We start from the raw sequence: 21,317 nt of genomic DNA on the forward strand, positions 1-21,317 counted from the left end.
ATAATTTCATTGAAAAAGTATCTATTCTAAAAAATTATTATTCTTTAATAGAGTGTGTTTTAGTTTAGTTTCACATTCTGATCACGTTAATTAGTTTTTATATTTCTTAGTTGTTGTTTTTTTAAATAATCAGCTTTTATAAATTGAGATATATTTATGTACAAAAATAAACACACTTTCGTTGTTCTTGTTATTATATAATTTTGCGCCTGATAAACAAGAAATGTATAAAATAAATGATTTAATGTTGGTTTGAGTTTTAAATAAAGAAACGAGATGGAAAAAAAAGAACCGGAAGCGGCGGTCCTATGACCGGACGTTAACAAAAACAGGGAAGTGGTTTGTTTTTGTTTCACAGCCAGCTGTCAGATGTGCATTTGGGCTGCAGATGTCGTTTTAAATCGGATCTTCAAGCAGCCAGAGGTCGACACAGACACCCACCGTGAGGCCTGAGGTAGATAACGTGATCTTTGTAGCTTTGCTTGTCAGTGTAGCTCGCACGCTAACGCTAACTCTGGTGGACTGCTCTGTGGCTGAGCGTCAGTCTCCTGCCAGGATTATTCTTTATCCTCTCTCGGTTTCAGTGCTGAAAAGTGTTGATATTATGTTGAATTAAGTTTTATATTTGCAGTTTTTTGTCCCGTCTCGGTCGTCACCATGGTGGAGCCCACAGCATCCGGCGTGTTCTGCAACAGGATGCTGAGCATGGTCAACTCTGAGGATGTTAACGCCATCATCCAGGCTCAGAGACACATGTGAGTGTCATGAGGCTTTGCTGAGACTCTGCACTGCTAAGACCTGCGTGTGACAGTGTTGTTGACACCTGCGTTCATCCCTTGTAAACTGGCATCTGAAGATGATTGTTGCTTTTGTCTGAATAATTGTGAAAACAGGCTTGACCGCTTTGAGAAAACCAACGAAATGCTGATCAACTTCAACGGGCTGTCTAATGTCCGGCTGCAGCAGATGAACGAGCGCTTCCTGCTCCACACCCGCACGCTTGTGGAGATGAAGAAAGATCTGGACAGCGTCTTCAGAAGAATCAGGTAAGTCACCACAAGCCCAGTGATACACACACACACACATACACACACACCTACCTGACCTGTGCATATTGATCTCATCTGCTTCTCCAGGACACTAAAAGGGAAGATCGCTAAGCAGTACCCAGAAGCTTTCAGCAGTGAGTTAGCAGTTTCTTTCCATACATCATTTAAATTAAAGCCACAGTTCACCACATCAGCTTGTCTAAAGTGTTTGTTTCTCTGGCAGACATCCACGAGTCACCCATCCTCGAGGACGATGATGATGAGTTCGACCCGGTTCCCCGCAGCATAGCCACAACAATTACAACAGCCACCTCGGAGCAGAGCACAGAGTCCTGTGACACGAGTCCAGATGTGATCTCACCCACTGTGAGCAGATGCTCTGAGGATCTCTCTCAAGAGCCGCCCGACACGCCCACCTCCGACTTCCTAGAGACAGCCGTCCTCCAGGACGAGGGTCCTGACTCTGTACCTGCAGAATAGAACGAGCAGTGTGTGGATGAACTATTTTAAAAGGGTCGTGTTGTATTTTTGAGTTTTGTGTTGGCCTCTACAATGTTTGGTGACTTTTCCAGTCATTAATCTATCTGATGGAGAGAGCATCACAGCCTTGATGTTAGATGTGGCTATGAACTGTCTGTGAGGACGCTGGGTTATGTCGGCATGCTTATTTGTTCTATGCCTGCACAGCACTAAAACACTGCAGATAATACTTGAAGTTGTATAGTATCTCACAATAGATGTACTGTATATATCTGTTTGAATGGAGAAGTGTCTCATGAATTATGTCACTTGAATGTTCTCAGCCTGAACAGTACTAGTTAAGGATTAGTTATCACTATCGTTACAATATTGTCATATTGCAGCATTGTTAGTTTATGGCCTCTGTTTGTTCATGCAATTTAATCTGATGCTTTAACAACCCCTGCCAAGAAATTGTCTCTTTGTTTGCCTCCTCCGTCACTGGGAAGGTTAATAGTCAGTGATCAGTGTCTCTGGAGCTGTCAGGGATTCAGACACATGAGCAAGGCAGGCTGTGTGAGTGGAGGGTCCAATCGTTCCTTCCTGTCCATCTAAGCTTCAGTGTAAAAGGGAAGGTCCAGCCTAAACTGGACATAATTTGTCATATCATCTCAGTTTTCAATTTGTGGATTTGAAAAATGATCACCATGAAAAGCACAGAGACAGAGTAAAGTGATAAAACGTTGAAACTGCTCCGTAGAAGTGATATAATAATAATATTAATTCTATTGACTCTACTCTTCAAAGTCAATGGTTTAATATAAATTAATTCATACAGTTGGTTTTCTCTCTAAGTTAACGTTCATTTGAGAATTGGAATTGTGTCTGAAAAATGTTTTTAGCTCAAGTATATGAACAATATCTTTAACAAACTGTTTTTAAGTGAGTTACAGCTATGTCATTACAACATTTGATAAACTGGAAATGTTTTTTTGTTTCTTAAATTCAGTAGAAATTAAAATGTAAGATTTTTAGATCACTCTAGGTCCTCTCAACATTCAATTATTAAGGCAATAAATAAGGTAGATTCATTGCTGAAATACCAGTGAGGCTATACTGAGAACTGCTTTTGTAATCTAGTACCCAAACGTCCAAGGATCACTATGTGGCAGTTAGTTTGTGGCACCATGATTAATTGGAATAGAGCTGCAGTGATTAACCATTTTCACTATTAATCAAGATTTTAAATGTCATGGTTTTGTAATTGTAAAGGCTCAGCTACGCCTGATGTTTCTATCACTTACAATCACAGAGTCACGAGTGAGTAAGAGTTGGACTTTGAACTGAACCATGTGATTTGTCCTGAGACTATACTCGTACCATCAAAATCTATAATCGTTGCATTCCTATTTAGAAACATGAAAATAAAACAAAATATCAACAGAGTTAAAAGGGCATAACCTCCTTCTGATAAACTGCAGTAATAGTCTAAACATTCACTCTTAAATTGACACATTCAAACTGTTTTATGTATCATGTTTAGGTCTAGTTCCTTTTATGTTGCTTTATATACAACAGAGCTCTGAATATAGTATAAAAATAAGGCTCTGCTTAGTGGTGCGTGTACAGAGGAGACCATCATCTCATAATACATCCATAGGGTCTTGTACTACTCCATCTCAATGTACATAACGCACAGACAAGGAGAGGAACAGGTAGTCCCCCGGCAGCCTAATCAGATCAAGACCAAGGCTTCCCACTTCTCACACTAATTTGTGAGCATAATATCACCCGATATATTTAAGGTAAAAATAAAGTCAATGAAGTAATTGACTAATACTGATAATAGTAAATGCTACACAGGAAATGTGAGGATTTTAATCATAATAATAATAATAATAATACATTTTATTTCATAGGCGCCTTTCTGTGACCCAAGGACACCTTACAATAAATGAGAGTAGACAGCCAATAACAGAAACAAACAAAAAGTATATCAAATTACACACTTTTGAGGGACAGGTCAGGTGTCGGCTTTGCTTAACTGGTCTTTTTTTTAAACCTGCTAGTGGAAAATTAGTTAACACCAAACTCGACATGATTTTTCACCAAAATAATGGTGAATGTGAGGGCACAGATAGTTGAGAAACTACAAACAGCAGACACATTTGCACTCCAACTGGATGAATCAGTGGACGCGTCCAAAGACAAACAGCTCTTAGCATTTAATAACCAATAATAATTATGACATAACCTTTTTTTTAATCAATCACAAACACATATAGGTTAATAACCCAGTATATAAATAGGTTAATAAGGTGAAATTTGAATAAAGTAAATATAAAAGTTATTATAGGCTGTTCTGTTAGTCTCTTGTACAAGGGGGCTGGAAAAGGTTGAAGACCCCTGCTCTACATGATAGTTTACATTGTTTTTTAATCGCATCTATATTATTTATAACTTTATTCATGTGAACCATGAGGTGCTGTTCCGTGACCGGCCGCCTGGCGGCGCTAAGCACAAACAGGAGCAGCTTTTTTTCAGACAATGAGGTCAAATGACACGGTAGCTCGTTAGTCCACCACACGCTTATCCGCTTGTGTCTCACGTCGCTTTAGTGTCTCTGTTGACATTTATCCGTGAAAAAGAAAAAAACTCTTCAGCCGTGGACCGACTCGCGTGGAGTCAGCCGGTTAACGTTAACGGTTAACGTCAACCGTTAAAAAAACGTTAGCTCGGTCGGCTAACAGCTGTCACAGTCGACGTCAGCACAAATCCTTAAACTGCAACAAAGTAAGAAAAACAAAAACATCATCCACTTTATGAGGGAGTCACCTGAAGCGACGCCGCTCCTACAATGAGGAGACTGACCAGGAAGAAGGCTCTGACTCTGGTGAAGGAGCTGGACGCTTTCCCCAAAGTTCCCGAGAGCTACGTGGAGTCCACGGCCAGCGGCGGGACAGGTACACAGACACAGTACACGAATACACGAGTACACGAATACCAGAGGGAGTACTGTGATGGTACTCATGTCCATACTCTCTCCAGTGTCTCTCATAGCATTCACCTTCATGGCTGCCCTTGCCTTCCTGGAGTTCTTTGTGTACAGAGACACATGGATGAAGTATGAGTATGAGGTGGACAAAGACTACAGCAGGTAAGAGCTGAACAAGGTGTGTGTGTGTGTGTGTGTGTGTGTGTGTGTGTGTGTGTGTGTGTGTGTGTGTGTGTGTGTGTTGGCTTTAACTTCTCCTCCTTTCTTTCACAGTAAACTGAGGATTAATGTTGACATCACAGTGGCCATGAGATGTCAATGTAAGTACTAATAAAATGTACATTTTTATATTGTGTATCGGCTCATATCTGGTTGAGACTCTTAATTTGTAACTTGTTCATGACTGTGCCGTGCCTCCTCCACCCCCCTACCCTGGTTGCAAGTGATGTGTCTCATGTTGTAGAGCGTACTGAATATGTGCTATGATTGCTGAGGTGTTTTTTTGTCCTGCTTCCAGACTGTACTCCTGAAAGGAGCATAGTCTGAGGGCTGCTCTTTATTTTTTTCTCCTCCCCTCCCCTCATACTGTATCCCTTCTTTTTCTTCCCCTTTGGCGACCAGACCCTGTCTTGTCTACCCCCCTCTTGTCATATTATATGTATTATATGTATGGACAAACTAGTTTTACAATTTCATTGTACTGTACTTGTACTGTTACAATGACAAATTAAAGCTCAATTCATCATCATCATCATATGATTTTGAATGCAGATATCGGTGCAGATGTCCTGGATCTGGCAGAGACTATGGTTGCCTCTGATGGGTTAAAATATGAACCAGTGAGTTATGAGTGCTTTCTGTATGCAATAGCAAGTTTATTTGCCGTGTTATGATCATACAATGAGGAAAGCTGCACTAAATCCTGTTTTCTGTGTGTTATGATGTGTATTTATGCTCATCTGACCATGTGTTTTGTCATATTTCAGGTTAACTTTGAGCTCTCTCCACAGCAAAGATTATGGCACATGTAAGTTTTCAACTAGCTCACACAATGTTATTATCATTATTATACACTTTATTCCAACTCAGATGTTCCACACCTGTCAAACATTGTAGGGATCATTCAACGTTGAAATCCCAAAATATTCAAGCTTAGTTACAATGGAAGTCAATTAGAAAACTCTTCAAACCCACTCAAATTCATCTTCTCACCACTCATTCACACATTCACATTCAAATATTCAAGTGTTCCCGACATTCTGGACACGTATCTTTCATACTTTTTACACAATCACAGTTCAAAATACATTTATTGTTCAGCCTTTCTCCTCTCTTTGTAGGAGTGTATATATTCAAAGCTAGTGTGGGAGACCAACGGTACAGGACATTTTCTTTTAAACTCTCGTGAAATACACCCCACACTTAACAATGAAGGTACATTTGTGCAGGTCACAGACATGAAACTACAGAAGCAAACAGACTCACACTTTTAGGAACTTCAGAACAATAGGAGCATGAACCGACGAATGCGTTGACAACCGTATAAATTAAGAGCAACTTTCGGGAAAGATCTGCTCACATCCTTGACCACGTACACACACATTTCACACAGTGTGCTCAGCGGGGTCTTCTGTTTCTTAGGATATTGTCATTTAAGCGATAGGAGTTCCTGTCAGCTAAAATCTCAGTAAAGTTCTCTGACCCAGAAGAGACACAGTAGATACCATCACCATGGTAACCTTAACTGCAGTCTGAAACAGAGATGAGCTAATTACTGCGATTTAACACACACACACACACACACAAACAAAGATGTTAGACATTTTTCAAGCCATGAACTCAAGTCAACTTTTCAGTCCCATTCATTGTGACTAGACTCTCTCCTTTTAGCTGCTTCTTCGTAGAAATTAAAGCCAACACTTGATTTTATTCAGCCCATTTATACACTACTACACTTTTTACCTCATTTGCAACTATACTTCCTCCTTCAGCTGCTTCTTCATGCAAAGTTTAGCCAGCAATGCACTTTATTTAGTTTACATATTTTGCATCCTTCATCTCTTTTCCAGTTTTCCAACTATTCTTAAACTTTTAGAGACTCTATTCAAACCATATAATGCCCCACACCTTTCTGCCTATCTTGTTTTATTCAACCTTTAAGTCCCATTCATATTAATGAGGCCCCTTTTCCAACTCTTCATACTCCCAGCCGTTTTTTGTCCTCCTTCAGCTGTTTCTCTAGACAAAGCTGATCATTCAGTTTAGCAAAAAAATGTTTTAAATTATTAGACATTTTCATACATGTTTTTGTTTTATTCAACTTGTAAAGCCAGGAATCCAGTTACCCCCCAGCTTATACTATATTTTGCATCCTTTATCTATTTTCTAGTGTTAGTTCTTCAACATTTATGTGCTCATTCATACTTTCAGCCAGAAACTATTTAAAATTTAGTGGTGAACAGTCTGTGGTCTTGTTACAATATAAATGAGCAGACCATTGGGACGTTGTCAACAAGTATTTGGTTTTATCTGCTTTGTAGAGAGCTAATAATGAACAAACAACAACGAATTTTGAGTTTGCTGTCATGCATGTTTTCCCCCTTCCTCTTTTGCATCAGGACTCTTCTGCACATCCAGGAGCGTCTGAAGGTGGAGCACTCTCTCCAGGATGTCCTCTTCAAGGCTGCAATTAAAGGAGCTCCACCTGTTCCGCCTCAAAGGTAGCAGAATCCTCGAGATAAGCTGTTTTCAGTTTGAAGTCAAAAGGTGGTTAATCACAAAGATAAAAACAAGGAAGTGTCCCACCCTCCCATTTAATGTGATTAAATGATTCCCTCCCCACAGTGTAGACACTTCCACCTCGCTCACCGCCTGCAGAATACACGGACATCTCTACGTCAACAAGGTGGCAGGAAATTTCCACATTACTGTTGGCAAGTATGTATCTACACATAAAAACACAAGCTATGTCCGGAACATGAGAATTAGACCTTACATGTTGTATTAGTGTGTGACTGCTGACTTTTTCATCCATGCACAGGTCCATCCCACATCCCAGAGGCCATGCACATCTAGCTGCACTAGTTAGCCACGACTGTAAGTTTATGACATTAACCTTGTTGTACTCCTCCTTCTCGTACTTTATGGCAACGATATTCACACTGTTAGTATTCATAATCAACTGATGGTGATTATTAATCGTTTTGTGTTACAGCTTATAACTTTTCTCACCGGATTGACCACCTGTCCTTCGGAGAAGTGATCCCTGGGATTATCAGCCCTCTGGACGGCACAGAGAAAGTCACTGCTGAAGGTATGCTTTGTACCTTTTTTGTTCATATGCACTGTTTTTGTCTAAAACAGACAGTTGACACATATTTGTGGTTATCTCCAGAGAACCACATGTTTCAGTACTTCGTCACCATCGTGCCAACCAAACTGAACACGTACAAAGTCTCTGCAGACACACATCAGTACTCCGTCACCGAGCAGGTAGCCTTGAATTTGACACAAGTGTGTGTATATTTGGGGCGTCCACTATGTATCAGTATGGTGAATATGTTTGTGTTCCTCTTGTTGTTCTGCAGGACAGAGTGATAAACCATGCTGCCGGCAGCCATGGAGTCTCCGGGATCTTTATGAAATATGATATCAGCTCACTAATGGTCAAAGTCACAGAGCAGCACATGCCTCTATGGCAGTTTCTCGTCAGACTCTGTGGCATCATCGGAGGCATTTTCTCCACCACAGGTACTCAGAAAAAACATTCACTAAGTGTCAGATGCTCATTTGAAGGACCACACTGGAGCTTCCAGTCAACTACTGCTTTTAATTACCTTAACTACAGTATTAAAATCCATAATATGAAGACACTTAAATCATCCATCACAGTGAACATTTATATGTATTATTATTTCAGCTGAATGAATATTCCTTTAATGCAGCAAAGTATGGGGCGACTGTTTTTCACAGATAACCTATAAAAGCAGTAAACTACCAGTCTGCATTAATTAATCAATTAATTTTCTATCTTTGCTTAGTAATTATTTGTAGTGTTACACAGGAATGTAACACTTTGTTTGTTGTTTGTTTGTTGGGTGTTTTTGGGTCCCTCGCTCACATAAATATTAAAAGTAGTTGGAGGAGGTGATGAATGAATTCTCATTAACTGCCCCAAAGATGGTGGAGTTACTGGCAAGCTGGAAGTTTGAAATATAGAGTAATTATTTTTGTGGGGATTGACGTCTCATTCTCAAAACACCTGAATTAACAGTGTAGATGTTGACTTAACATCCTCTCCTCTGTAGAAGCAACAGTACTGATCTACAGTGTATAGTCACCTCTCCTAAACCTTCATCAGTTTCTACAGTAAGTTGGATTTTTCTCTCTCTCTCTCTCTCGTAGGCATGCTCCACGGTATGGTCGGATTCTTGCTCGATGTGATTTGCTGTCGTTTCCAGATGGGAGTCTACAGACCTCTTAAGGTAAGCCAGTCTGTAACATGACCATCAATCTAGTACACTGTATTCATATTTTTATGTTCTCATACCATTATATATTTTTCTGTTCTGCCTTCTCAGGAGGATCCTCCGAATGAACAGAAAAACAGCGAGACACCGATTCCTACAGAAAACTACACTAACTGAGTCTCGCTCAACCATCTTGGCCTCTCCCACGAGATGCTGCAAACATGTTTACAAGTTGTTTTATTATCTGCCTGCTTTGTTTGGGAAAAGTGTAAATATTTGTAAGATTTTTTTAAAAAGTTTGTTATTGGATGGGTGTAAGATTCAGACAAGACCGTTCATCCACCTGTGAAGGATTTTAAACATCACCTCCACTTAGCATCTGAGACTTTCACTGGAGCACAGCCGGCTAAATTCAACGTTATTTACATCATCATTGTAGATCTGACTTCTTTGAATAGACGGTACACACAGGTGTGTTGACCTTTTCTCTGGGTTGTGTGGTCATGTTTATTTTTGATTGACATCAGCCTGACAATGAAGATAATGTGAAAGAGTTATTTTATTTCTGAGTGTTTTTTTTTTTTCTGATTCTCTAATGAAGTTTGGTGACCTCAGAAAACTGCCAACATGACTGCTCCACTTGAAACAGAAAAGAGGCTTAATCAGCTAGATTAAAGGAAGTGTGTGTGTGAGAGTGAGTGAAGGGTAAAATATTTAAGGGTTTTAATTTGTTACACAAGTGTGCCTATGTGTAAATGATTGTTGCAAATATGGGGCAGATTTGTTAAATAAAATCCACTGAAAATAACGTTAATAAGTCTAATCTAGTGCTTCAGCCAAAAGTTATTTCCATTATCGATTATTTTCTTCCATTTTCTTTGTCTGACCATCACTCCAGATCTCACAAGTATTCATTTTAAAATATATAATAATAAAACACAGAAAAACTTTTGAAAAGCTGGAACCAGGTAATATTTTCCACTTTTAAATGGGTAAACAACCTTTAATTATTAAAACTGCTGACCATTAACAAATCGACTAATTGTTTTTAAGTAAAACAATCTATAGAAAAGAATATTTTACACCATGTCAAGAGTTTATTTGACAGTATTTCAGAATATCTTTCAGTAAACAAGTTTTTTGTTTTTTAGCAAAATGTAATATATCAGTACTGTCGCATTTCATAAAAATAGTTGTTCACGTCTTTGAAACTACAGTATCAATGATACAGTAAACCATATTTGTAGGAATACAGCTGTACAAGGTGAATAGTACACAATTAACACTACACAGTTATACTTGATCTCAATGGGGATTTATGAACGTGCCATCCTTCTCAGGTTCCAATAAAGCAGTTTTTTTTTTGTTTCTGTATACAAAATCACTCACAGCAGGCAGGGGGACGGCCTGGACGGAGACAGAGGGCTGGATGACAAATTCTTTCACCTTTTCTGAACATTTGTACATACAGTAAACACATTTCTACAGCCGGACGGCACATGCTCCTCGCTAACATGTTAATCACATGAGCCACAGCTGCATTCTCATTGTCAGCTCAGAAACATCCACGTTTTACTGTCCGAGTTGATGATGCTTTATGCACAAACCAGTGCTCCAGTCTGCAGGTGCAAAAGCATTTTTCAGTACCAGTTCACAAGCTTGGATGTGCCATCGTGCTGCATTCAGTCAAATTGTCACAATGCACTGTGATTATTATTTTTTTTAACTGGTCCTCCAGTACCCAGAAGCTCTGGTAATTTATTTTTAATGAGAGCAAACATCTTGATGAGAGAAATGGATGATATGCGGGAGGATAGTGACTTCATCTCGGGTGTCTCGGTTTAATAGCAGCATGCCTCGACTCTGCCGGTATCAAAACTTTTCTGATCCTGATTTGTGTTTCACGGATCGAGTCTTGGTTGGTTCAGATTCAGCGAGCGCCGATACTGCCTGCAACAATGCAAACTCAACATGTTTCCTTTAGAGAACAGACAAATAAAGCTGGAATGAGACTCCACTTTGATTATGACCCAGTCTGGATAAACACTCGTCACTCGACTCACCCAGATGACTCTCTAAGAAGATGATGTAATGCTACAGGCTACATCTGATGCCCCTTTTGAAGCACTCAAGGGGGCAAATCCTTGACATTGATGAGCTATACAGTTGAGAGTGCATCGAGATATCTGTATATACTGCTCGGAGTTTAGTCTGAAGAAAACAGGCTCCACAACTCAACAGTTTGCTGATATGTGTGCGTGGTCACTAACATCTGTTTTGTATTCAGTTCCCAAAACAAATCACGACGACAGCTCTGCATTAGTTTGAGTAAGGCACTCCGCCCCACCTCATAACCATCGGGCCTCCCCTTCCCCACACCGACGCCCCTCTCCCACAGTGATGTGGTACACTTAGCACAGTAAAAGGCATAGAAATGGGAAATATAGACTGGACAAAGTTCTTCCGTTGAGCGTTAAATGAACACAACACAGCTTATAATTCTGCACAATGACTGCATGGTTGAGCTGTGATCAAGTTGTTGTACGTAACTCAGAACAGTATTATGAGTTGTTACTAAGCCAACTGTTTTCAGTCACTCAAAAGGAAAAAAAGTCTCTTTTTGTCTCACATGAGTACCGACCGGTCAGCTCCACAGATGATATCCTCTCTATATTCTACCTCTAAAAGACATGTGAGTCCCTGTATAATGACATGGTGGTTTATATCCATGCACATGACCGCTGCCTCCCACAGCAGTCTGCGTTTGGTGACTTGCACAGTCTTTGATATGTAGTTATAGACGAGGCCATGGAAATATTGATCCTAAAATACTGTTCTGATGTTTGTTTGTTTTTTCTTTTCTTTACAATGTATCTAACTACAACACTGCCTCAAAAAAAACACCAACAGGCATGTTTTTGAGATTACCAAATGTACATATTTTTCACATCTTTACATTTACAGTATATGATATATCGGTAGGCATGTGAGATTGAACGTATGTCAGGTTAACCAGGCTGTCACTTGGGTCAGTGCCATGTCCTCCAGGAGTTTCAGTGTCTCTGCCTCCCTCCGACAGATTTGTAGTCCCACTCTTCCCACAACACAGAGAAAATGGAGCAAAAGTAAATCTCTTGTATGTGCATATGTCTCTCTCCCATCTGAGGTTACGTTGCACAAATCAATCTGAGCCAGTAGTTAAAGGTACACATTGAAAACACAAAGCTCCACTCAGGATCAGACATCGTCACTCCATCTGTGATCAGAACATGAACTGTCGTATCTGAGGGTCCGAAATGCCTACATACTGAGCAGTCTCCATCAGTTTTGTACTGTATGTTACAATGTTGTTGTTTTTTAAGGTGGTGGGTGTAATAATTATCTCGTAAGAACAAATGAAACAGAAAATATGACCTTAGAAGGAGACGGAGAAAAAAAACAGGACAGAAAGAGAGGGCGAGGGAGATTCACTGTTTTTTCTCAGACATCTGATGGTGCACTGAATGAGGAGCCAGACAGTGGGATCCGGTTCAAACCAGCGAGATCCATTCTACCTGCTTACTGTGGAGGTCCAGGACCTCAGGGTGCCAGGCAGTTTGTCAGACCCAGGGACGTTCCACGGCCCAGGGGAAGCTGCTGCGCTCCTCGCAGGAGGATCTTCCATGCTTTTAGAGGGGCAGCAGAGCCCACTGTGGCCACTGGCCCTCTCCTCTTCTCTGGGGAACAGACCTCTGGACACCAGCCTCTCCTGGAGGCTGACATGTCCGTCTCCACTGCCTAGAGAGGCTCCATTCAAATTCACACTCACATACGGGTCCCAGGGCCAGACAGTGCTGATCGCCTGTGTGTGCAGGCCCTTTCTCTCACAGCAGGGGGAGCAAGTCTCCTTCTGCCTCTCTCTCCTTTCAACAGACCTCCCCAGGACAGCTTTAGGAGGCAAAGCCCGAGGCTGTCTGTCGCCTGGTCCACAGTCCACCTCTGCAGATCCTTGAGGGGTTCCCTGCCCCCTGGTGATGCACTTCTGCTGGGTGGACCTGCCACCTGTAGCCCCTCTAATGGAGCTGTGGTCTGTCAGCGGTGGAGCTTTATCTGCCATGCACACTGTGGCCTCTAGAGGGAGCTGATGAGGGGAGTGTGGGGCTGAGGCTGGATGGGATGAGAGCAATGGATTCGGGTGGGGCTCGAGGGTCACTTCCTGCAGGGCAGAGTGGGTTGTAGAAAGGGAATCCCAGGGGCCGACACAGTCTGTCAGGGGAGGAGAAAATATGTTCAGGTCGACTGAAATAAAAGCACAAACCAGCATGCACATGCATACACAGAAAGAGAGACCACGTACTGATGTTACACCAGGCAAACTAGCATAAAAATGTGTGTGAGCAGCACACACCTGACCATGTCGGCCTCGTTACTCGGTATACAGCTTAAACGATAACACGACACGTCACACATGATTCATTCAGTGCTTAAAAAAAAACATATTTGTAGTCGTGTGACAGACTGATCCTGAGCAGATTGACTTCACACAGTCTACTTCACAACCCTCTTTGGGATGATACAATTTCATCTGGATGGTCACTTCAAACCATATTGCTCTCTTTCGACAGCGCAGTCACACACACACACACGTAGGGATGCACACACAGCTATTTCCCCATGCTTAAACACACAATCATGCGTACACACATGCATGCCTAGAGCACAGATACACTGCACACAGACTTATCAGCATGAACAGAGAGAGAGAGAGAGAGACATGCAGTTTTTTCACAAACCGTGTCTTTAGAGTGGCCCATTAGGAAGAAATAGGGGGAGCTTAGTGTGTCACCTTTCATGCACATGGAGAGGTTGGAAGGTACCATTCCTGAGGGAAGGCAAGTAAAAGCCTATACCAATCATTAGACTTAAAGCAGAGGGGTGACAACACACGAAGAGCTGAAGTTGTTATTCTACTGTTTGATCAAGACAGTCTCACATGACGTTTAATTTCAGATGACAGAAGAGGAGTCAGAAGAAGCAAAAAGATATTAATGCATGTTAATATGTTCTGGTGTGTTTGCAGGAGAAAAATGGTTAAAAACAGTAACGTTGAACCTCAATGAATCTCTAGTATGAACGTGAGTGTGCGGGGACAGTTAGGGATTTTGTGCCAAGTAGACTCACCATATTCTGGCACCTGTCCTGTGCCTCGCTTTAGCAGCAGCCTGACCCGCCTGCCTCCTGCCTTGATGAGTTCGATGGCGCGGGCGTGAGTCATGTCCCGAGTGCTGTCCCCGTTAATCTCTATGATTTGATCCCCTACCTGGAGGAGACACACAGAGAGGAGAGGGTCGATTTATGTCAGTCTCTGTTTATCCACGGAAAGTTGACTTTTCTTTACAACCAGAGTCTTGCTGCTGGTCAGCAACTGGGGAATATGTATCATTAAGTGCCTTGTAGAGGTGATCAGAGAGTCACAGAGTTCACATGCACTTAGACTTACTTGCTTTGTCCCTTTCCTAACCTTTAAACTATTCCCGACCCATGAAGAAGATCAGACAGTAAAATAAAGATCCGAATCAGCAAAAGAAAGAGTTAAATATAATAAGCATACAAAAGAACAGCAGCAGTGAAATTTAGATAAACATCAGGAGGATAAACAGGCAGATGGACACACTGATTCAGTGATCTCACCCTCATTCTTCCATTACGTATCGCTGGGCCATCCTCAGCAAGGCGCAACACAAACAGGTCCATTTTGTATTCTCTGCCCCCGCGGATACTGAAGCCAAAACCCTTTGCGCTTTTCTCCAGCTCCACCGTGAAGTAATCAAAGTCCTGCGGATAACAGTAGACTGTTTGCAACAAACCCTCTGCAAATATATGCACATTATACCAAAAAAAAGAGATTTACAAGCACCCCCTGAACAGTCTGTTCTTAGTCCAGCTGTACCTGTGGTCTAAAGTCAGCAGGGATACCCAGAGGGAACTGTGCAGCTGCTGGGTGCTGTCTGAAGTCCAGCAAACCAGGTGGGTGTCTGTAGTCCAGTGTCGGAGGCTGTCGGTAATCAGTAACCGGTGGGTGGCGGTAGTCTACTGGAGGTTGCCTGTAATCAGTGAATGGAGGATGGCGGAAATCAGGTTTGACGTCCTGTCTGGCTTTAACCTCTGACCTGTGAGGAGAAACCAGAGGAGAAGTTTGTGTCATGATGGAGAGAGATGTCCACATGTCCTCTCTCGTGAGAGTGGATAGCCTCCCTAATGGTGCACTTTTATGGGTACAGTAATATTTAAACTTAATATTCCATGTGACAGAAGTAAGTGTGTGCAGCTAAGGAGGCTCACCACAAAAATGATGGAAATATCACTCTCCGTGTTAAAACTTTAATCATGTTCCCACTTGTAAAATGGGAATAAATCCACATCTGGGGGAGTGCTACTCTCAGTGTCTTATAATATAAAACTCGCATGCACGCGATCACACTTAGAGTTTTGACATGGAGCAATGGTCGCTGGCTTCCTGCATTATAGAAGAAATACTAAAGTAAATTATTCACTGACACTGTAAGACCTAAGTGGTGTTATGCAACAGTGTAGCCTGAGAGTCTGACTGGTGCAAAAGTTGTCTGCAGTCACATGTTTTCTCCTAAACTTACTGGCATGCAAGGCACACTCTGATCTATATACACAGTTTGATGTCTGTCGCCCTTGAAGACTCCTTCTTCTTTCAGTCACCGAGACAAAAACGCTCCTGCTGAGTCCAAACAGGCTCGTCTTACCTGCCGTCGTGGAGGTAGAGCTGTGGAGGGAGGCCAGAGGGCTGGGTGACCGGGCTCTGCTGGGTTCCAGCCGGTGCAGGCTGAGATGGTGCTGGTGCAGGAGGGCCAGTCACTGTTTGGCATGTCTGAGCTGGTGTCTGGAGGGGCTGGGCAGGTGCTTGACCTGTCTGAGTGGTTGTTTGGCCAGGCTGGGTACCTCCTTGGCCTGGCTGGGCTACAGGGCTGGGCTGGGTCTGGGGGCTGTGTTTCTGGGTCATGGGGCTCTGCTTCTCTGAGCTGGGGCCAGAATGGGAACCTGTGTTGGGCAGAATGTGAGACAAGATTACCCCCGTGTAGATAACATGCCCAGGATACAGGAGATTTAATTACTGTCATAAAAACTACCAAATTATTTTGAAAGGGGCTTGTAACCTTTAGCCTTGTTCTAATGCTCAAAATTAAAGATAATGTTGTAAAACACAGCGGTACAAATCTGGTCCAAGCATCACCGCCACCAACAGTTCAGGAACTTTTTACTTCAGAGGACAAAAAACTTAATCGAGATGAGATTTTTTGTCGCACATAGACACTTACCCTCCTCCGGTATGATGTGCAGTGTGACTGTTAGCCCGGCATCTTTGATGAGCTTGACTATATCTGCGTGCGGCATGCTGATGATGGACTGTCCATTCACAGCCAGGATGCGGTCGCCCACCTTCAGCTTCCCGCATCGGTCCGCAGGGCTGCCCTCGATAATGCGTCCTATTTTATGGGGCACAGCTGGAAGCAGGCATTAACAAGGTGGCTGTCAACAGCCATTTTAAAGAGAGATGTCAAAACAGTACTGATAAAGCTCGATTTTTAAGTGAGGGAATAACCTTTAGGGATGTTTTATTACATGAGCTTGTCGAGAAACATTGCAGCCACTTTTTTAAATTACAAGTCCACCATTATTCCTCCACAGAAAAATAGTTATACTGTTCACACCTGCTAAAAAATGCGGTTTTTAATATCTTAATCTCTACTTCATGGCAAAAACATCTCAACAAAACAAATCAGCACGTTCCCTACAGGCAAAGACAGAAAACTAAACATTTCCTCTTCAATATCAAACGTTTCTGGACCGACCAAGCGGAGAAGATCCCTGAGGGACTGTTGAACATGCACCAGTACATCCTGAACTAATGTTTGATATTATAATGACTACTGTACATTAGAGCCACCTTTGGGGGGTATTTCTAGGTGCATGCAGAAACCTAGGGGGGGTGTCATGAATTTTGGCAAGCAGTTTTGGGTTCAGTCAGTGTTCCCTCGACTGCATTGGGCATTTGTGCAGGATATATTTAAATTAAATTCTTCAGTGTGTAATCAGAGCACGCTGAATCCCACAATCTGTTACGAGCTGCTGTTAGTGTAACCATATGTTCAATAAAGCCAAATTTAAGACATTTAATTACTCCTTTAATGCTATTTTGGAATGAAATCAAAAAAGCAAAACCAGTTTCAGAATGACCTCAGCTAAAGAAAATACTGAAGCTATTAAACAGGACGAGAACACCACTCAAGTAAACTAATTGTTAAGGGACAGGAAGCCCACTGGTTATTACTAAAACAGGAATAATGGATATTAAACTTTTGAGCGTGTGGACATGCAGAGCAAACCCATAAATACATTTAAAATTCTGAGTCACCACTTTAAAGACCCTTCGTCATCAGGATTTCCAAATCACCACTTATGTTCGGAAACAACCTTTCGGGCACCAGACAGATGCAACTCACTGATGACGGTGGCGTTCTCCGGTCTGTTCAAGGAGCTGATGATGACAAAGCCGAAGCCCTCGTTCTCCTTGCGATGAATAACCACATCACTGGTCTGCAGGGCGGATCCCTCTGGAGGAGAGGTGGCAGTAGGGACGGAGACAGCCGGAGGGCCTGAAGCTGAGGCAGCATCGCTACGTGGAGAGCTGTGTTGTGTCGACACCGAGCCGGGACTGCGGCCATTCACAGGACACGGTTCACCTGGAGGAGAGAAAGCGGCAGAGGAGACAGGACTTGAGTGAAGCAGCTGCTCTGTTACTGTAAAACGTGACCAATTTACTCTCAGTGGCTATTTATTTTAAAGCTCGGCTTAAGATGTAGCCGTTGGAGAAAGTCCAGTTCTGCAGCATGTGCTGTATGCTACAGTGCACTTCCCACCTCCCACAGGGGTTCTCCATCAAAGTCAAATTAACAGGAATGAATATTGTGTATGTATATGCCCTTGGAGTTTCATTGCATTTACAAAGATACAAATGCTCAGAGCCTGCTGGAGTGCTTACAACAAACAAAGGATAGATGAAGTGCGTCACCGATGTGAGGTCACCCCCGCTTCAATATAAAGCAAATTTAAATGTCTCCCTGATTTGTCATCTAAAGGCTAAATTTAAATGTCTCTGTTTGTCCTGCATTATTTCAGGGAACACAGCTTCACTGCCAAAGCCGTGCATGCAAGTTGACCACTCGCAGGTCAAACAAAATAAATCACAGCATCACTACACTTGAGATATAAACCTGTGCTACTGTTGTTGGTGAACACATTTGGTCTTGTGTTTTCCAGGGGTAACAGGCTGGAGGATGAGTCTAGTTTCACTCTGTTAGGTGCCTTCTGAACACAGTCTGTAGTTGATTTGTCAGTAAACGCCGCTGTGAACCGACCATGTTACCACTGCGGTTATTAAAGAGTTAATACCAAAAATAGTTTCCTTGTTTTTACAAAATGTGCTAATCAAGACTGATAATTAACCATAAGTGCTTTATTTGAATGCGTTTTTAGGGTTCAAACTTCAACATAAATGTATAATCTTCTACCACAGAAAAGGGTACAAACAAAATACAAACAAAAACAAAAGAAAAACAAATAATAAATGTCCTCACCAGGCGTTAGCACTCTCCTCCTCACAGTCAAGCTGACTTGACCATTGCGAGCAGCTGCGTGCATCAAGTCTATTACGTATTTGTGCGGTTTCCCAGCAACCACATTTTTATCCACAGAAATGAGCTCATCCCCGGGTCGCAGACGCCCATCACGCTCAGCAGGAGTGTTCTCTATTATAGCGCCAATAACAATCTGTTCAAAAACAATCAATATTAGTAGCATAGATGAAGGTGAAGGCAACACAGACACTGTGGAATCACACACTGATTGCTTTATCCTGGTTTGTAAACTAGTTTTGGGTCATGGTAACATTCTTTCACCTTCTTAATAATCAATAGCATGCTGTTTTACACGTGGACAAGTTAGCAAGGCGTTACTTTAGTATGGGAGGTACTGAGCAGTTTGTGTAAGAGTGTGTGTGTGTGTGTGGAGGGGGAGGGTATGTTAGTCAAATGTTTGTAACTGACTGAAGTGTAAGATGAAGTTAGGTGCAGGTCAGACAAGGTTAATGTGTATGAGGTTAAATATGCGTGTGGTCCAGCCCGTCCCATACGAGCCTTGTCACGGGCGTCCGGACTCACAGCCTGCACGGCCTCGTCTCCCCCCAGGATGCGGAAGCCAAACCCGGTCTTCTCTCTCAGCAGGTGTACCTCCACCTCTTCATACTCTGGACCTGAGACGCAGATGCAAACATTAAAGGTCGACTCTTTAATTGGAAATCATATCACGTGCAATTTACAGCAACCTAATGAATCAGTACTCACGTCGGCTCTCGTAGATAGCCCTTGACTTCTCATAAAGGTCATAGGGATCAGGTTTGTTAAGATCGAAGCCTTCAGTGGAGTCAGGCACAGATGTGCGGTGTTGTGGCTGGTTTGGGAAGGGAGTGCCAGGTGGCAAAACCGGGCCAGATAGGTTTGCTTGGGGGCTGCCATGTGGGTCCCACTGGTCAGGCAACTACAAGGAAAACACCAACAATAGATCTTTAATTTAAGATGAGGGGATCTATTTTTTGTGGTGGGGGAACGACCAGTGCAGGAGCGCTCTGACCATATAGAGCGCAAGGTGCACATGTATGAAGAGAAGCAGGTGGGACGATCATTCAAAGACAAGACTTTTTGTCAACAATAGCAAACAGCAGTAACAGAATAATGCTCAAAACATATAAAATCCGAACCATTAGATGTGTTTAAATCTGATGTTAATTGTGGTTAAAACAGTAAACCTAAAAAGTATTCTGCCTATTTACTGTATAAGGGAAACATCAGATTAACGAGGCTTATTGATCCAATCACAGCCTCTTTTTTGATTTAAAAATAATTAAAAAACATTTCCTGAAGAAACGCCGTCCATTTGTGGATCTGAGGTCATAAATAACTGTGATTGGCACAGCTGTTTCACACACCAGTGATGTGGATGGCAAAATCGTAACACCTGTACTGCTGCATGTACGCGAACCAACTTAGCAGACGCTTTGCACTTATTAGGACCTCATTTATTGATTTATTTATGTAGATTACATTTTCACTCAAACTGTAAATTACATGTGATCATGTTTTTAAACATTTGCTTCCCCCCTCGAGGCATTATTCGGCTTGGATTATTAATGTGTCCTGTGTGTCTTATATGTTTTTCTACATCCATTGCATCCCCTTCAGTTAAGTCAACAATTTAACTGCTGGACATGAGTTGTCACATTTGTGTAAGTTGATTTACTGAACCATAACTAAAGATTGCACGTCGACACGTTAAAGATTCAAAGTGAGCTCAGAAAAACTTTCCTCCTTCAGCAGATGTGTGCAGTGAAGGGGAAGTGAAGGGGGCTTTAATATTTTAAATATAAACGTGTCAAACGTTCTCGAGTGTTTTTTAGGCAACACGTAGCAGTGGGATCAGTGAAGGAGACTTGTTGGTCACCGATTGATTCATTTGATGGAAACTGATTCACAGTGTGGGCACAAAAAACCCCCCAAAAAAAACACAGAGGAAACAAACACAATAAAAACAGTCACTACAAACAATCACTGCCACACCATTCAGACAGGAGAACTATACAACACTAAAACTACAAGATTAATATTAGTGTAAATAAATTATATCAGCTTGTGTGAAAACACAGGTCTAATGATTTATTGCAACTTTAATGGTAACGCTAAACATCTTTACGTTCACAGTGATGAATTGTCTCCATGGAAGTTATTATAAAAACTTAGTGACGGTGAAGTTAAAACAACAAATTCAAGTATGCAGAAGAATAAAGCTGAGGAACATTAACCCAGGTGATGGAGGACACTTATTAGACTTCAACAATGATGGAAATATTTTATCAGAGATTCAGTTAAATGTCTTGAAGCAGTAACTCAATTATAAAATAAGAGGAAATGGTTATTTGACCACAGGTAAGTGTAATAATTAATTCAAATCACAATTTAAACTTAAATGAGATGAGATTCATTAGGTCTGGCTGGTTGCATAAGCAGAGGCAGGTGCAGTTTAAAGTATACATCTGAAGCGCTTTCCCCAGCTGGTGAGGTGTGAGATCGGATGTGATCAAACCCAATAAGCAGGTCAGGACAGGCTGGCTCATTTCACAATAAAGCAAAAGCCAAGCCCTGGTGACAAACACTGATCCTGCACACTTCTATCTCCACCGCTCTGCTTCAACAAACAAATCTCCCTGTTTTTTCTCAGTCGAAC

At 41.9% G+C, this 21,317-nt stretch overlaps 3 protein-coding genes across 11 annotated transcripts in view; 2 read left to right on the plus strand and 1 right to left on the minus strand.

The window, feature by feature from the left end:
• The first annotated feature begins 273 nt into the window (after nt 1-273).
• Nucleotides 274-2,416, plus strand: kxd1 (KxDL motif containing 1). Its single transcript, XM_010757055.3, has 5 exons — nt 274-454; nt 632-755; nt 894-1,046; nt 1,137-1,183; nt 1,273-2,416. Exons 2-5 carry the CDS (start codon nt 658-660, stop codon nt 1,527-1,529), a joined length of 555 nt encoding a protein of 184 aa, XP_010755357.1. The 5' UTR covers nt 274-454; nt 632-657; the 3' UTR covers nt 1,530-2,416.
• Nucleotides 2,417-4,026: 1,610 nt separating this feature from the next.
• On the plus strand, nt 4,027-9,815 carry LOC104940445 (endoplasmic reticulum-Golgi intermediate compartment protein 2). The gene is made up of 13 exons (XM_019273613.2): nt 4,027-4,471; nt 4,557-4,665; nt 4,777-4,823; nt 5,275-5,342; nt 5,490-5,530; nt 7,122-7,223; nt 7,348-7,440; nt 7,544-7,599; nt 7,718-7,816; nt 7,898-7,995; nt 8,091-8,253; nt 8,908-8,987; nt 9,084-9,815. Exons 1-13 carry the CDS (start codon nt 4,366-4,368, stop codon nt 9,147-9,149), a joined length of 1,128 nt encoding a protein of 375 aa, XP_019129158.1. The 5' UTR covers nt 4,027-4,365; the 3' UTR covers nt 9,150-9,815.
• Nucleotides 9,816-10,049: 234 nt separating this feature from the next.
• Nucleotides 10,050-21,317, minus strand: part of magi2b (membrane associated guanylate kinase, WW and PDZ domain containing 2b) — a 79,978-nt gene continuing 68,710 nt past the window's right edge. For 5 of the 9 annotated variants that reach the window (XM_019273640.2, XM_019273642.2, XM_027272880.1 and 2 more), the window contains 10 exons: nt 19,385-19,577; nt 19,178-19,293; nt 18,620-18,812; nt 17,486-17,725; nt 16,301-16,486; nt 15,728-16,022; nt 14,902-15,121; nt 14,643-14,786; nt 14,133-14,271; nt 10,050-13,217 (listed from right to left, as the gene is read on the minus strand). In XM_019273640.2, the coding sequence (XP_019129185.1) occupies nt 12,523-13,217; nt 14,133-14,271; nt 14,643-14,786; nt 14,902-15,121; nt 15,728-16,022; nt 16,301-16,486; nt 17,486-17,725; nt 18,620-18,812; nt 19,178-19,293; nt 19,385-19,577 (2,421 nt within the window). In that variant the 3' untranslated portion in view covers nt 10,050-12,522. Of the gene's footprint in view, nt 13,218-13,744; nt 13,856-14,132; nt 14,272-14,642; nt 14,787-14,901; nt 15,122-15,727; nt 16,023-16,300; nt 16,487-17,485; nt 17,726-18,619; nt 18,813-19,177; nt 19,294-19,384; nt 19,578-21,317 lie in introns of all 9 variants that reach the window. The other 4 variants (XM_019273645.2, XM_019273647.2, XM_019273646.2 and 1 more) reach the window with 4 other exon arrangements.

The sequence above is a fragment of the Larimichthys crocea genome, chromosome XXI (assembly GCF_000972845.2).
Source record: "Larimichthys crocea isolate SSNF chromosome XXI, L_crocea_2.0, whole genome shotgun sequence".
NCBI classification, from domain to species: Eukaryota; Metazoa; Chordata; class Actinopteri; family Sciaenidae; genus Larimichthys; species Larimichthys crocea.